Source organism: Alnus glutinosa, chromosome 10 (assembly GCF_958979055.1).
Source record: "Alnus glutinosa chromosome 10, dhAlnGlut1.1, whole genome shotgun sequence".
NCBI classification, from domain to species: domain Eukaryota; kingdom Viridiplantae; phylum Streptophyta; class Magnoliopsida; order Fagales; family Betulaceae; genus Alnus; species Alnus glutinosa.
The window spans coordinates 24,478,633-24,494,270 of record NC_084895.1 but is presented as its reverse complement, the minus strand read 5'-3'; the positions used below and the strand labels follow the sequence as shown (position 1 = coordinate 24,494,270).

At 38.1% G+C, this 15,638-nt stretch overlaps 1 protein-coding gene across 1 annotated transcript; it reads left to right on the top strand.

The window, feature by feature from the left end:
- The first annotated feature begins 387 nt into the window (after positions 1-387).
- Positions 388-4,928, top strand: LOC133880537 (putative disease resistance RPP13-like protein 1). The gene is made up of 2 exons (XM_062319488.1): positions 388-3,808; positions 3,924-4,928. Exon 1 carries the CDS (start codon positions 525-527, stop codon positions 3,336-3,338), a length of 2,814 nt encoding a protein of 937 aa, XP_062175472.1. The 5' UTR covers positions 388-524; the 3' UTR covers positions 3,339-3,808; positions 3,924-4,928.
- The last annotated feature ends 10,710 nt before the right edge of the window (positions 4,929-15,638 follow it).

The window sequence follows — 15,638 nt, the reverse complement described above, 5'->3', positions numbered from 1 at the left end:
CGTTTCATTCTTGAAGGTGATTCTCAAATAGTTATCCTTGCTTTTCAGCAGCCAACAATTGTTCAAGGTTGGCATATCACTGACATCATTCAAAACACATTAGACATTATTCCTCCTAATTCTTCATGGTCAGCACGGAAAGTCAATAGAAGTGCAAACTTCGGTGCTCATTATGTGACACATTGGGCCACAGCTAGATTTATTTCCAGCAGCATTCCCACATCTTCCTTATCCCATCCTCCTCCTACTCATATTGTCAATGGCTTTGATCCAATTATTAGTGTTGGTCTTGTTTTAGTTCCTTTTTGTAACTTTAAACCTTGCTTTTGCATTGGTTGTTTCTTTGAATCGTATCTATTAAAAAAAGAGAGAAAGATCCCAGCAAGCACGCCCGCTACTTCCTCAAAGCATGCATTTTTGAATCCTTGGAGTAACAACTTTTGAGACTGCCCGAGGTTTCACACAAGATTCCATTCACTTTTGCATCGTTTCCAACTGATTCATTCCTTCCTACCAAGAAAACCATGAACACTGCAGGAGAGTCGTCGTTTGTTTCTTCAGTCAAGAAAGTGGGAGAGCTCCTTCTCCCTCCGTTCATTCAATCGCTGTGGGATCAATTGGTGGTTCCAGAGTTTTTGGACTTCGTACGTGGAGCAGGACTTGAAGAAAATTTGGACAAGTGGAGGAAAACGCTGTCAAGAATTCAGACAATGCTTGATGATGCCGAGGAAAAGCAACACAGTGACAGGGCTGTGAAAGAGTGGTTGGATGATCTCAGAGACTTGGCTTACGATCTCGACGACATTGTGGATGAACTCACCACTAAAGCATCGAAAGCTGAAAATCAGGATCGCCCAAGTAAGGTACGGAAACTCACCCCAGTTGCTTGGTTTACTCGTTTGACTCCAAGTCATTTTAAGATCAAAAGTAGGCTGGGGTCAAAGATAAAGGAGATCACTGATCGATTCAATGATATCGAGACACGAAAAAATCAACTGAATTTGAATCAAACTGCTGATGAGAGGTCGTCAAACAAAAGGAGATGGACAGCGGTGCCAACTTCTGTAATGAATGATAGTCATGTTTATGGCAGGGAAAAAGATAAAGAGGTTGTGCTTGAATTGTTGCTGGGTGAAAAATGTAGTGAAGCTGGAGTTTCTGTGATTCCTATACTTGGCATGGGAGGTATAGGAAAGACAACTCTTGCCCAGCTTTTATTTAATGATGAAAAAGTGCAAAGCTTTTTTGATTTGAAAGCATGGGCTTGTGTTTCTGAAGACTTTGATGCTGTTAGGGTGACAAAAGCAATTATAAAATCGGTCACCTCTGCAAGCTGTGACGAAACTGATCTGAATTTGTTGCAAGTCCAACTCAAGGAGAAACTAAAAGGGAAGAGGTTTCTAGTCGTTCTTGACGATCTATGGAATGAGAACTACCATGACTGGACTATCCTATGTGCTCCTTTCCTAGCAGGAGCTCCTGGAAGTAGGATTGTCATCACAACTCGCAATCAAGGAGTTTCATCAATGACGAGTACCATTCCAGCCTACTGTCTGAAAGTATTGTCAAATGATGCTTGTTTGTCTGTATTTACCCAACATGCACTAGGGACAAGCAACTTCAGTGCACATCCAAATCTGAAAGATATTGGTGAAAAAATCGTTGAAAAATGTAAAGGCTTGCCTTTGGCAGCAAAGACCCTCGGAGGCCTCTTGCGCACTACGTTGGACTGTTATGAGTGGGAAGGTGTACTAAAGAGCAAGATATGGGATATACCAGAGGGGAAAAGTCCAATTGCTCCAGCTCTTATGTTGAGCTACCATCATTTGCCTTCACATTTAAAGAGGTGCTTTACGTATTGTTCAATATTCCCTAAGGACTATGAATTTGAAGAGGAGCAGTTGGTTTTGTTATGGATGGCAGAAGGTATAATTCAGCCACAAGGAGATAAGCAAATGGAAGATTTGGGTAGTCAGTATTTTCACGATCTATTGTCGAGATCATTTTTTCAACAGTCAAGCATGAGGAAATCAAAATTTCTAATGCACGACCTTATCAACGATTTAGCCCAATGGGTTGCAGGAGATATATGCTTCAGAATGGAGGATAGAATTGAGAGCATCAACAAAGGAAAAATTTCCAAAACAGTTCGGCATTTGTCTTACCTGGGTGACTGGTTTGATGGCGCTAAAAAGTTCGAGGTTTTTTCTGAACTCACGTGTCTACGTACCTTCATGCCTCTTGTGCTACCTAGTATGGGGAGATGTTATTTGACTCATGACGTTCCTCTTAAATTGTTGTCAAAATTACCATGTTTAAGAGTGCTCTCTTTGAGTGGGTACTCCATAGTTGAGCTACCGGATTCAATTGGTGATTTGAAGCACCTACGGTATCTTGACCTCTCTTACACTCGAATTAGAGGTTTGCCTGAATCAATAACCACTCTTTGCAACTTACAAACACTGCTATTGAAAAGTTGTTATTATCTAAAGGAATTGCCTTCAAATTTGGGGTACCTGGTCAACTTGCGCCACCTCAACATTCTCAATGCAGATAAACTGGAAGGGATGCCTCTTCAAATAGGTAAATTAACTAGCCTCCGGACATTGTCTAATCTAATTGTGAGAAAATGCAATTGCTTCGCGTTAAAAGAGTTAGGTTTTTTGTTGCATCTTCAAGGGACACTCATTATCTCAAGATTAGAGAATGCCATTGAACCCAAGGATGCAAGCGATGCAAAGTTAATTGAAAAGCCTAATCTCAATGAATTGTGCTTGGAATGGAGCGCCCGTGTGGATTGGTCGAAAGATAGAGCAAGCGAATTAGACGTACTTAACGTGCTACATCCAAACAAGTCTTTGAAAAAGCTCACTATCAGGTGCTATGGTGGTACAGAATTTCCGACTTGGTTAAAAGGTCATTCATTTCCTCATTTGGTACTCCTAAGGATTGAAAATTGTAAAAAGTGCACATCATTGCCACCAGCTGGCCAACTACCATCACTTAAACACATTTTCATCGCAGGCATGGCTAGTGTAAAGAATGTTGGTGATGAGTTTTATGGGGGTAGTTGTTCACAACCTTTTGAATCCTTACAAACTTTGTATTTCAAGGATATGGAAGAATGGGAGAGCTGGAGCTCTAATGGAGAATTACCACACCTGCGTGAGCTTTTTATTATAAATTGTCCCAAGCTGTTGGGGAATTTACCAAACCACATTCCCTCACTACAAAATGTTGTTATAGAAAGATGTGAGCAGTTGGTGGTTTCAAATGCAAGATTTCCGGAGCTTTGCAAACTAGAATTTGAGAATTTAAGGGGTGGTACGCAAAAGTAAGGTGGACTTCACCTCACTAAACTCTAAGTCTCTTGCTAGAATTTCAAACTTCACATGTCCAAGAGAAGGGTTTATGAATGTAGAAGAGCTAAGGATTGCAAATTGTGAGGAGCTAACGCCATTATGGTCAAATGATGTGGGATTACTAAAACCCCTCCCCTGTCTTAGTTATATGATTGTTGATAACTGCCAAAAGCTAGTTTCTTTGGTGGCAGAAGAAGCAAAAGAGCAGTCACAGCAGGGTATGCCATCCACACGCAATGACATGAAATCTTTACCCAAGGCATTGATGTACAACAACAAATGTCTTGAGCAATGTGATTCGCTGATACACATTGCAACAAGCCAACTACCTCCAACTCTAAAACAGCTAGAGATAAGGCATTGCGAGAATATACGGATTTTGTTGGACGAGAATGATACCAATAGTTGCTGTAGCAGCACACCTCTTATTGAGTACTTGGAAATTGGTGAGTGTCCATCCCTCAAATCCTTAACATCCAGCGAAGAATTACCTGTGTTAGTATTTTGGCCTTATTCTGTGTTTGGACAAAATCACTTATGTGTAAAACATGTTGTAAACAGGGATTCCACTTTCAGAGTGATGTCAAGATTCGAAGAAATTCAAGTTCCCTGCAGCCGTCCGGACGATGTGTCATCCCGTCCGGACGCTCATCTGTCTACTGTTCCATACGTCCGGACGATGTGTTATCCCGTTCGGACGCCAGACAGTCCAGTATCATACGTCCGAACGACGTGCTTCTTCCGTCTGGACATTCTACTGTATCGAGAAGTTTCCGTTCCAGCCTGCTCCGTCCGGACGTTTCAGCAGCAAGTCTGGACGCCCATCAACACTCGATCAGTCACTGATTCTTTCCAAGTTCCAAGGAAGGGAAGATCAATCAACCGTCCGAACGATGTGGTATCCCGTCCAGACGCGTGTCTCCATAAGGCAAGAATCGCAGTTTAAATTTGACCGTTCGAACGCGTGACAGTAGTGGTCCGGAAGATGGTGCATCGTATATGGTAACTGACGATTCGACTTCAACCGTCCGGACATTTGCTCCTCTTGGTCCGGATGCACGCACATCATATATGGAAATTGCATGCTAAAGTTTAGCCGTCCGGATGCTCCTGCCCCTTGGTCTAGACGTGCGAAGTCTGATATGGAAATAACTTGCAGCGGACTTGCGACCGTCTGGACGATCGAGCCATCCCGTCCGGACGATGTTCTTATATAGGAAAGATTTCTCCGCGGAAATTTTGGAAATATCCTGTCGCACAAATGTTCGTCCAGACGTCCATGGTCCTCCGTCCGGAAGGCTCCTAGGCAAATTATGCCTGACGCTTATTCTGACCCTAGACTATAAATAGGGGTCCTTGGGCACTTAGAGCTGCAAGAATTCGGTGTGAATTCCATTAGAGCTCAGAGACGTGATATCTCCTCTGAAGTCGTTTTTCAAGTGTGCTGCTCTACAAGTTGAAGTCTATCTTAGAGGTCGGCTCTAAGGTAAGGAGTTCCATTGAAGACCCCTTCAGGTAGGTGAACCTGGTTGGGAAGCGTTCGTGTTGGGTTACACGTCGGAGATCAAGGTACGACCACTGCATCGTTACATGTGAGTGTTACTATCTTGTATCTAGCTTTGTCTTTTGAATAGTGAAATTCCTGGATTTGGCTGCCCCGGAGTGGTTTTTCTCTTAACTGAGTTTCCACTTCGTCAACAAAAATCTTTGTGTCATTTACTTTCCACAGTGCCTTAATTTTTGTTGACACTTATGCACACACTTTATTTTTAGAAGTCATTTCAATTTTTCAATTGGTATCAGAGCAGGCACACTCTGTTTAGGATTTAATTCCTGAGTGTGATCTTCATCTCTTGTGACTTCTATTTTTTTGATTACACCTTTTATCATGAATTCCTCTCAGTTTTCTAATGAGGATTCTGGTATTGAGCTCTCTAAAGTTTTTGCTAAAATTGATAAAATTGTTTCTCCAAAAGAGCTCTAAAAGGTGAAGCAAGAAAAATAGTCTTTGATTGTTCAATTATCTGAATCACATGCCTTGATAGACTCTTTGAAATATGAGAATACCATGTTACTTAATCTTATTGATGAACTTGAGAATAAATTGGCAAAATTCTCTAGTGATAATTTGAAGAGCATGCTTTGTATTCATTCAGATATTTTCCGACAAGCCTGATTTAGTTGTTGATGATTTAAGTGCTTCTACTTCACATGTTGCTAATTCTGAATTAGATTCCATTATTATTAAGCCAGTGATAGTAGACACTACTTGTTTGGATAATTTTTGCTTGAATAATTGTATGATGCCCAAGCCCAAGGAATCAGGAACACAAGGTAAGTTTGTTCCTACTTGTCATAATTGTGGGAAAATTTGTCATATTAGGCCAAATTGTTATTTGTTGAAATCCCACAGGCCTTGGTTTAAGCAGGACGCTATGAGGAAAAATGAAGTTGATGATTCTTCCTCATCAAAATATGTCCCTCCGCATAGGAGACATATGGAAGGTAAGAGCAGTGTTATTTGTAAGAATGCTAATTGTTGTGAGTTTTAAAGAGTACTCGCAAGCGCACGAATCGTTTGCAATATAATGTGTGCAAGTGCGAGGTCGAATCCACAGGGAAATGGTCAACTATTGGTGTCTTGTTTAATCAACCTCATTTTAACTTAGTTCCAAAGGTTTGAGTATTGATTCAAGAACAAAAGACTAATTAAACGAGATGAAATGAAATATTCAAATTAAAAGGAACTAAGGCTAAGGAATCTACCAAACCAAATCCAACAACTCACACTCTTGGTTTCCACTTAAACACCCAAAGAACATTAAGTTTAGGGTGTCATTCAAGTTTCTCAACCATGAACCCTAGAACCATTAAATGAATCCAACACAAAGATAAATCACAAAGAGTACCCATTTGAAATCAAATCATCCAATGTATCCATTCAATGAACAAATCACAATGGATATCATCATTCAAACCGATAAAACAATGTATCCATCGGTTGAAACACATTAAATGTCATATATCTACCATCAACCACATTCATTGCAAAAGATAAAGCATTTAAATGAATGAAACTTGAACAACAAATATGATATATCATTAAATGTGCAAGTAGTATAACAAGAGTGTGAGTGTCATCAATGGAAATGTTTCATCCTCAACCTTAGTTGAGGTTACTAGCCTTCCATGAATAAGAACACCACAAGAAAATGAAGAACAACCATGGAAATAAAAGAAAAGCTTTACAAAGAGAAAGTGTCTAAGAACAAAAGCTACTGAAGTATACTACAAAGTCCATGAAATTAAACCTATATGCTGCTCTCTGAACTCCCCATCAAAGAGGCATGGCTATGGCTTTTATAGAAGGAAACTAGGGCAAGAAACCCATGTAAAATGACTCCTCTAGCCTCCTCTAGGGTTCCTCTCTTGCTAGAGACAACCAAGGTCACGAAACCAGCGTGTTCTGCTGCGAAAATCAGAGGGAGGACTGCTTTTTGTCATGGAGAAACTCCTGGTTGGGCGCTCTGGTGCGCTTCTGCAATAGCAGGTTCTGGAGAATTTCGATCAATCGACTTTTAAGTTCGATCGATCGACTTTTCAGGACCTCCGAATTTTTAAGCATTTCCTTATGAATTTTGCCATTCCTATCTTATTGACCTACAGAAACAGAAAAACACAAAAACTAACCAAAACATCAGAAAATAACAAGGCTAAAGGTCTAACTAGTGCAAATCAAGGGGTCCAAATACACAATATTTGGCACTCATCAAATACCCCCAAACTTACATTTTGCTAGTCCCTTAGCAAAAACAAAATGGAAAACACAATCAAAGCATGAAACATAAATCCTCTTTCGTGGGAGAAACGATTACATTTAGCATATGCAACAAGCCTTTTAAACCCCTAGGACTCCCTAGTGGACGAGTGAAGTCTCGTGAGGGTTTGCCAGAAATGATACCCACAAACATTGAAGTACTGATTTATCAATTGAGCAAAAATCATCATTCAAACACATGGTTCACACCTCATGAGTATATTTAACAGAATGAATATCATACTATCATGTTATCAAAAATCGATCAACTCATAGATGGAAAATTGAGACAACATATGTTCAAAAGTGTAAGGTGTGAATAACATAGAGTCATGGGGTTTCGATTTTCCTTAAAGCACGTATATCCAAAAATTCGCAAGACTTCCATCAGATGAAAATAACCAAGGCTTTTTTATTATTATTATTTATTTATTATTTTTGTGTCGGTTGTGCAATGCTTGACTCCATTAAACTTTCTAATTGACCCATGTAACGAGTGTTGGGCAGTGGCTCCCGAACCAGATGGTCATAGGGGAACTAGATGTAGAGACATCCCTAAGGGCTTAATTACTCGAGTCAAAAAGGCTATGAAGTCAAACTAACCAAACATTCATCCAAGCTAAAATTCTCATCTTTTTACGCGGACACCCAATGCTTAATGACGCAAGGGGCCCGGTTACTCAATGAGAACTCAATTGGTGATATTATTCTAAACAGAATTTTATATATATATATATATATATATATATATATATATATATATATATATATATATATATATATATAACAATAAGCCAAGGTTGCATCAACAAGTCATCCTACAAATCTTAGGACACACAATTTTTAATTCCAATCTCATACCCCATAGAAGCAATGTTATTGTGTTTGTGATAAACCATCTAAACATGTCAAGTCTCTCTAATCCAAAGATGAGTCAAAGGATCTCAGATTTAAATGATATGCAAAATTCAACATGTTAAACAAACCAATGAGATGCAAATTATAGTAAGATGTAACCATGCTCAACTAACAATAAAGTACAATTTTATTTATTTATTTATTTATTTTTTAAGCAAGTATTAACAAAGCAAACATTAAATGAAAACGGACAGAAATGTCTACCTCACCCCCAAACTAGAATGACACATTGTCCCTAATGTGGCTAGAGATACAATACCGACATGGTGATGCAAGTTTGGCACACTGCGAGAGAAATGCTTCCCCAAACTTGAATGGCAAATACTGTCCTGAAAATTAACAAGAAATAAAATCAAATGAGAATGAAAAATGATGAGGATTGCCTCCCACAAGCGCTAAGTTTTCAGTCTTCAGCCAGACTTTCCCTTCTGACGACAATTACTCCGAGTAACTCGGATCCTCTAAAAGGGTCGTCTCAACCTCTGAGCTCTGTAACTCAAGAAAGGGCTTCAATCTCTGCCCGTTCACCTTGAAAGTGCTGCCAGTCGTGGGATCCTCAATCTCAATGGCCCCAAAAGAAAAGACTGATCGAACAATGAATGGGCCTGTCCATCGAGATCGGAGCTTCCCTGGAAACAGATGCAAACGTGAATTGTACAGAAGGACTTTCTAACCAGGCTCAAAAGATCGCCTCAATATGTTCTGGTCGTGAACCTTCTTCATCCGTACTTTGTACATCCTAGCACAGTCATACGCATCGTTCCTCAGTTCTTCCAATTCATTGAGTTGGAGCTTCCTTTGTGAGCCAGCCTTAGTGAGATCAAAATTCAGCTGCTTGATGGCCCAGTAGGCTCTGTGCTCCAACTCCACCGGCAGATGACAAGCTTTCCCGTACACTATACGGTAAGGTGACATGCCAATCGGTGTCTTGAATGCTGTCCGGTATGCCCATAATGCATCGTTCAACCGAAGAGACCAATCTTTCCTAGACGGGTTCACCGTCTTCTCCAAGATCCTCTTGATCTCTCGGTTTGAAACCTCCACTTGCCCACTTGTCTGAGGGTGATAAGGAGTGGTAACCTTGTGTGTGATGCAGTACTTCTTCATCAGCTGCTCGAAGACCCGGTTGCAGAAATGCTTACCACCGTCACTAATAATTGCTCGAGGGGTGCCAAAGCGAGCAAATATAGTGTCCTTTAAAATTTGGACCACATCTTTGTGGTCGTTGGTCTTGCATGCAGCAGCCTCTACCCATTTGGACACGTAGTCCACAGCCACAAGAATGTACAGATAGCCGAAGGAGGCCGGTAAAGGTCCCATGAAATCGATGCCCCAAACATCAAAGATCTCAACAATAAGAATAGGGTTGAGGGGCATCATATTTCGGCGTGAAATACTCCCTAACTTTTGATAGCGCTCACATGAAACACAATAGGTGTGAGCGTCTTGAAAGATGGTCGGCCAGTAAAAATCGCACTGCAAATTCTTTGCAGCGGTCTTCTTTGTGCTGAAATGGCCGCCACAGGCATGATCATGACAGAAAGAGATGACACTGGATTGATTAGGTTCGGGAATGCATCTCCTAATGATCTGATCAGGACAATACTTGAACAAGTAAGGATCGTCCGAGAAAAAATTCTTCACCACGGACATGAATTTGGACTTATCTTGCCGCCCCCAATGCAAAGGCATTTGACCGGTGACAAGATAGCTTACTATGTCAGCAAACCATGGTGAGTGAGCAATATGCATCAACTGCTCATCGGGGAAAGTCTCAGAAATGGGGATGGCTTCTTCCGTGAAATCCACGGTAATCCTCGAGAGATGATCAGCCACCACATTTTCGGAACCCTTCTTGTCCCGAATCTCAATGTCAAACTCCTGTAAAAGCAAAATCCACCGGATGAGGCGAGATTTAGCATCCTTTTTGGAGAAAAGATACTTCAGTGCCGCGTGATCCGAGTAGATGATGACTTTTGATCCTAGTAAAGTAAGATCGAAACTTATCCAGAGCAAATACGACTGCCAGCAGCTCCTTCTCAGTGGTCGAATAGTTCAGCTAGGCGTCATTTAGAGTTTGACTTGCATAGTAAATGACGAGGGGGAGTTTGTCAATGCGCTGCCCCAACACAGCTCCAACGGCGTAATCTAACGCATCACACATTATCTCGAAAGGTGTACCCCAGCTCAGGGGCCGAATGATGGGTGTGGACGTTAGAATTTCCTTCAAGGCCCTGATGTGAATTTTAATTGTACTCGCAAGTGCACGAATCGTTTGCAATAAAGGATTTTGCAAGTACGAGGTCGATCCCACAGGGAATTGTGTTTTTGAAGAAAAATTTTGTTTCTAAACTAATTAAATCTTAACCTAGTTCCAAAAATTAATAGATTTTGATAAATAAAGAAAACATAAACTAAATAAAGTAAAATAAATCAAAAGAAAAGGTACTAAGGTTTTGGAATCCACACCCACCAAATCATAGTAAGATATTCTCATGTTCATCAATACACATCCGAAGTTTTCACTATATAAATCTTATGTATGTTCTACTATGCTTCAAAAAATCATTAAATCATTCAATGAATCCGTTCTTTGCACAAATCACAAAAGATATCCGGTATAAACCAAATCATCAAATGTATCCGTAGAACGAAACACAATGAATATCCAATATTTTGATAAATAAAAAACAAGCAATCAATTATGTGAAATTATCTCAAATCATCAAATGTATCCGTAAATCACAATAGATATCCAAGAATCATTCCACAAATTAAAAAGAAGTAAAACATTGGAAAAATTAAACCAAATAAAATCGGATAGTATAAACTTACATGAAAATATTGTTGCTCTTCAATGGTAAGGCTTCATCCTCAACCTTAGTTGAAAATCTAGCTACCCATGACTATGAAAAATAAATTCTAAACTAAAGAAAAACTAAACTAAAAAGAAAAGAATATTTTGGTCTCTAGCGTCTCCCTTTTTCTCTCTCTCTCTTTGTTGAGGCTTAGAGGTCTATTTATAGGGAAAAAAACAAATCCTAGAAGCCCTAGAACTCCTATAAAAATTGGAGGTTAGTCTCCTAGTTTGAGTTGGAAACTTAAAACTCAATCCAAGAAGGAAAAGGACTCCAAATCCGTCCAGATTTGTGGTGTTTTATTGCGGGAAAATTTTTGCATAGTAGAAGTCCGAATTAGGAAAATTACATTTCACAAGAATTTGTATAAAATTGAGCTAGCTTTTCAACGCTTCTTGATTCACCGTAATCTGATATTTGAGCTGAAAGTTATGACCAAAATACTATAGCATGTGCAGAATCTGAATTCTAATCCGATTTTGACTCCAATTAGAGAAATTCCGATTTAGTCCACTCCTTGATTTGGTTGAACATAACCACATCATCTAGGTCATCTCAAAGTGTGCTTTCTTTCACCATAATGCTATTTTTTTCTCTCAATGACCTGCAAAATACTAAAATACCAAAACTAACAAAAAACATTAGAAAATAACAAAACTAAAGGTTTAGTAAATGCAAATAAAAGGGTCCACATATGCAATATTTGACACTCATCAAATACCCCCAAACTTAAATTTTGCTAGTCCCTTAGCAAAACAAAACAAAACAAAACATAAAGTGAAAGCTTGAAATATAAATCCTCTTTCGTGGGAGAAATGATTGCATTTAGCGTATGCAACAAGCCTTTTAAACCCCTAGGACTCCCTAATGGACGAGTGAAGTCTCGTGAGGGTTTTCCAGGAAAGATATCCACAAACATCTTAAAGCACTATGTTGTTGAAAAACAAGAATTCCACACAAACACATGATTCAGATATCATGAGTAAGTTTAACCAACTGAACAACACACTGACATTATCAAGACATCAAAAATCATTCAACTCATAGTTGGAAAATTGAGACAACTCATGCTCAAATAAGTGTAAAGTGAGATTAACATAAATTCATGAGGCTTCAATTTTCCTCCAAGTTTGTGTACCCCAAAATTCATAGGAATCTTATCAGATGAAAAAACCAAGGCTTATATCAATTTTTTTCTTTCCTGTGTAGGCTGTGCAATGCTTGACTCCTTTAAGCTTTCTAATTGACCCATGTAATGAGTATTGGGCCAGTGACTCCCAAACCAGTTGGTTTTAGGGCACTAGATGTAGAAACATCCCTAAGAGCTTAATTACTCAAGTCAAAAAGGCTACGAAGACAAACTAGCCATACGATCAACCAAATTGAATTTCTCATCTTTTGACGCAAACAATCAATGCTTAATGAGGCAAGAGGCCCGGTTACTCAATGAGAACTCAAACTGATGATATTATTATATATATTCTTTTCTCTTTTTTTTTTTAAATTTTTTTTTATTTTTTAACTTAAGCCAAGGTTTCATCAACAAATCATCCTACAAATCTCAAGACACACATTCTTCAATTCAAATATCGTACCTCACAGAACCAATGCTAATGTGCTTGTGATAAATAATTCAAACAAGTGAAGTCTCTCTAATCCAACAGATGAGTCAAAAGATTCAGATTTCTAAAGACATGCAGTGTTCACATGTTAAACAAACCAATGATATGCAAACCACAGTTGCAATGTAATCACGCTCAAACAACAATATAATACTTTTTTTTTTTTGGATCTATTTCTAGAATAAAAAGACAAATAAACAATTTTTATTTTTATTTTTTCGAACAAAAAGACAAATAAACAAACAAACAAATAGACAGAGTATTTTTCCATACCCCCAAACTTGAATTACACATTGCCCTCAATGTGTAGTATAGAAATACATTACCAGAAGTAAGGAAACATCAAGGTGTGAACAAGGTCAAGGCATACCCTAAACTTAAACACCAAAACACCTGTCAACAGCACTAACAACAATATTTTCTAATAGAAACAAACATCAAAAGGTTAATTGCTATCAGAAACAAAAAGAAATTAAATGAAAAAGTAAAGAGAACTTAAAAATTAAATGCAAAAAATAAAAAAAAAAATAAAAGTTACCATACCTTCCTCGATCATGTGGATGTCCAACGAATCCCTTCCACCCTTTCTTCTTTAAAATTTGATAGCACTATGCGAGGATGTTTCGCCATCTTAGGTAACCAACTTGTTTGCTTGGAAATATTTTCTTGGAACGATGATTCCTAGATTTGTGTGTTTGTCTGCATAAATCCTTGAGAATCTTGGCATATGATGGCTCTTTGAGACATTGAAGAATTGAAGCTTTGGATTCATGATGTGTCTCAAGAGGGATAATGATGAAGGAATGAGCTTCAGTACTCACTTCCTTGTCATTCGACAGACTTGTATCTGCTGGGGGCTCAATTTTCTCTTTATGCTCAATTTGGTTTCTGTGTTCAATTTGCTCCTCTTTCTCTTCTTGTTCCTCTATGTGCTCAATTCGGTCCATCTGCTCAATTTGCTCCTCTTTTCCTTCTTCCACATTGTGCTCAATTTGCTCCTCTTTTCCTTCCTCCTCATTGTTATCAATTTCATTACTCTCGAGTATGATGGTGTCAAGGATATTCTCATGACAAGAATGGCTAGCATCATCCTCATCAATCTTGTAATGCCCTTCAGCCATCAGCTGACTTTGAAGCTCTTCTTCCTCCATTCTGTTGAATTCAACAACCAGATAATCGATTTGTTCTTCTTTCTTGGCAAAAGCTTGATGTGTGAACTGAGTTGAATCCCTGATCTCATGTGTAAGCTCTTTTATAGCATGGCTATTGCTCATAGTGGCATTCTTCAGCTCTTGTCTACTCTGTTTAAGCTCTTGCATAATCTGGTCGTTGCTCATGGTGACATTCTTAAGCTCTTGTATATTTCGGTTGCTTGTCTGTATGAATGCTTGGAGTGTTTCTTCCAATGATAATTTTTTAGGAAGGGGATCATATGATGAAGGATGGAGGACTTGGTTTTTGAACTGCGAATATTCAAGATGATGCAGTTCATTGTGTGGGGGAGCATAATTTCCTGTGGCTTGATCTTGCCATGAGTAATCAGAATGGTTGCTCCAGTTCGGGTTGTAAAAATTAGAATTTGAATCAAACCCGGAGTTGGAGAAATTGGCTTGGACACTTCTGAGCTCTTGTATATTCTGTTTCATCTTTTGTGTGTATGCTTTGATTGTGTCTTCCAATGATAATTCTTGTGTCGGATAATTGTAGGATGAAGGAGGAGAAGATTGGTGATTGAACTGCGGATATTTGGGATGGTGCAGTTCATGGTATTAGGGAGCACAATTTCCCGCGACTTGAGCTTGCACAAAAAATCAGAATGGTTGCTCCAGTCCGGATTGTAAACATTGGAATTTGAATCGAACCCCGGGCTGGAGAAATTTGTGTTCATCTGCTTATAAGAAGGATTGTAGAATTGTCTCCAAGATGGACAATTACTAGAACTATGATAAAGGTTTGAGCAATATGAACATGTTTTATGTGGATAAAAATTGTGAGTGTAGTTGGTAGGAGCAAGTGTCCTACCACTATGTGAAACATGTTGTGCTGAAAAATTGTTATAATTATCATAAGAAAAATTCATGCTTCACTCTCACTTTTTAACATGCAAATATCCCACATAAAACATCAACCAATTTTCAATTTTTTTTTTTAAATAATAACAATAAAAGAAAAAAAAAACAAGCAAAACAAAGAAAAGATAAAATCTTTTTTTTTTTTTTTTTTTTTTAGAAATAGGAATAACAAAAACAAATTGTAAAAAAAAAAAAAATTAAAAAAATTAAAAAAAATTAAAAAAAAAAATTCCTAATTATAACTAGTAGAAAGATAAAATCAATTTAGAAATAAACAGTTTTCAAAAATTCAAACAATTCCCCGGCAACGGCGCCAAAAACTTGATGTGAATTTTAATTGTACTCGCAAGTGCACGAATCGTTTGCAATAAAGGGTTTTGCAAGTGCGAGGTCGATCCCACAGGGAATTGTGTTTTTGAAGAACAATTTTGTTTCTAAACTAATTAAATCTTAACTTAGTTCCAAAAATTAATAGATTTTGATAAATAAAGAAAACATAAACTAAATAAAGTAAAATAAATCAAAAGAAAATGTACTAAGGTTTTGGAATCCACACCCTCCAAATCATAGCAAGATATTCTCATGTTCATCAATACACATCCGAAGTTTTCAATATATAAATCTTATATATGTTCTACTATGCTTCAAAAAATCATTAAATCATTCAATGAATCCGTTCTTTGCACAAATCACAAAAGATATCCGGTATAAACCAAATCATCAAATGTATCCGTAGAACGAAACACAATGAATATCCAATATTTTGATAAATAAAGATCCAAGCAATCAATTATGTGAAATTATCTCAAATCCTCAAATGTATCCGTAAATCACAATAGATATCCAAGAATCATTCCACAAATTGAAAAGAAGTAAAACATTGGAAAAATTAAACCAAATAAAATTGGATAGTATAAACTTACATGAAAATATTGTTGCTCTTCAATGGTGAGGCTTCATCCTCAACCTTAGTTGAAAATATAGCTACC

Coding starts and splice junctions, on each gene's coding strand:
- LOC133880537 (XM_062319488.1), top strand. CDS start 525: ATGAACACTGCAGGAGAGTCGTCGTTTGTTTCTTCAGTCAAGAAAGTG.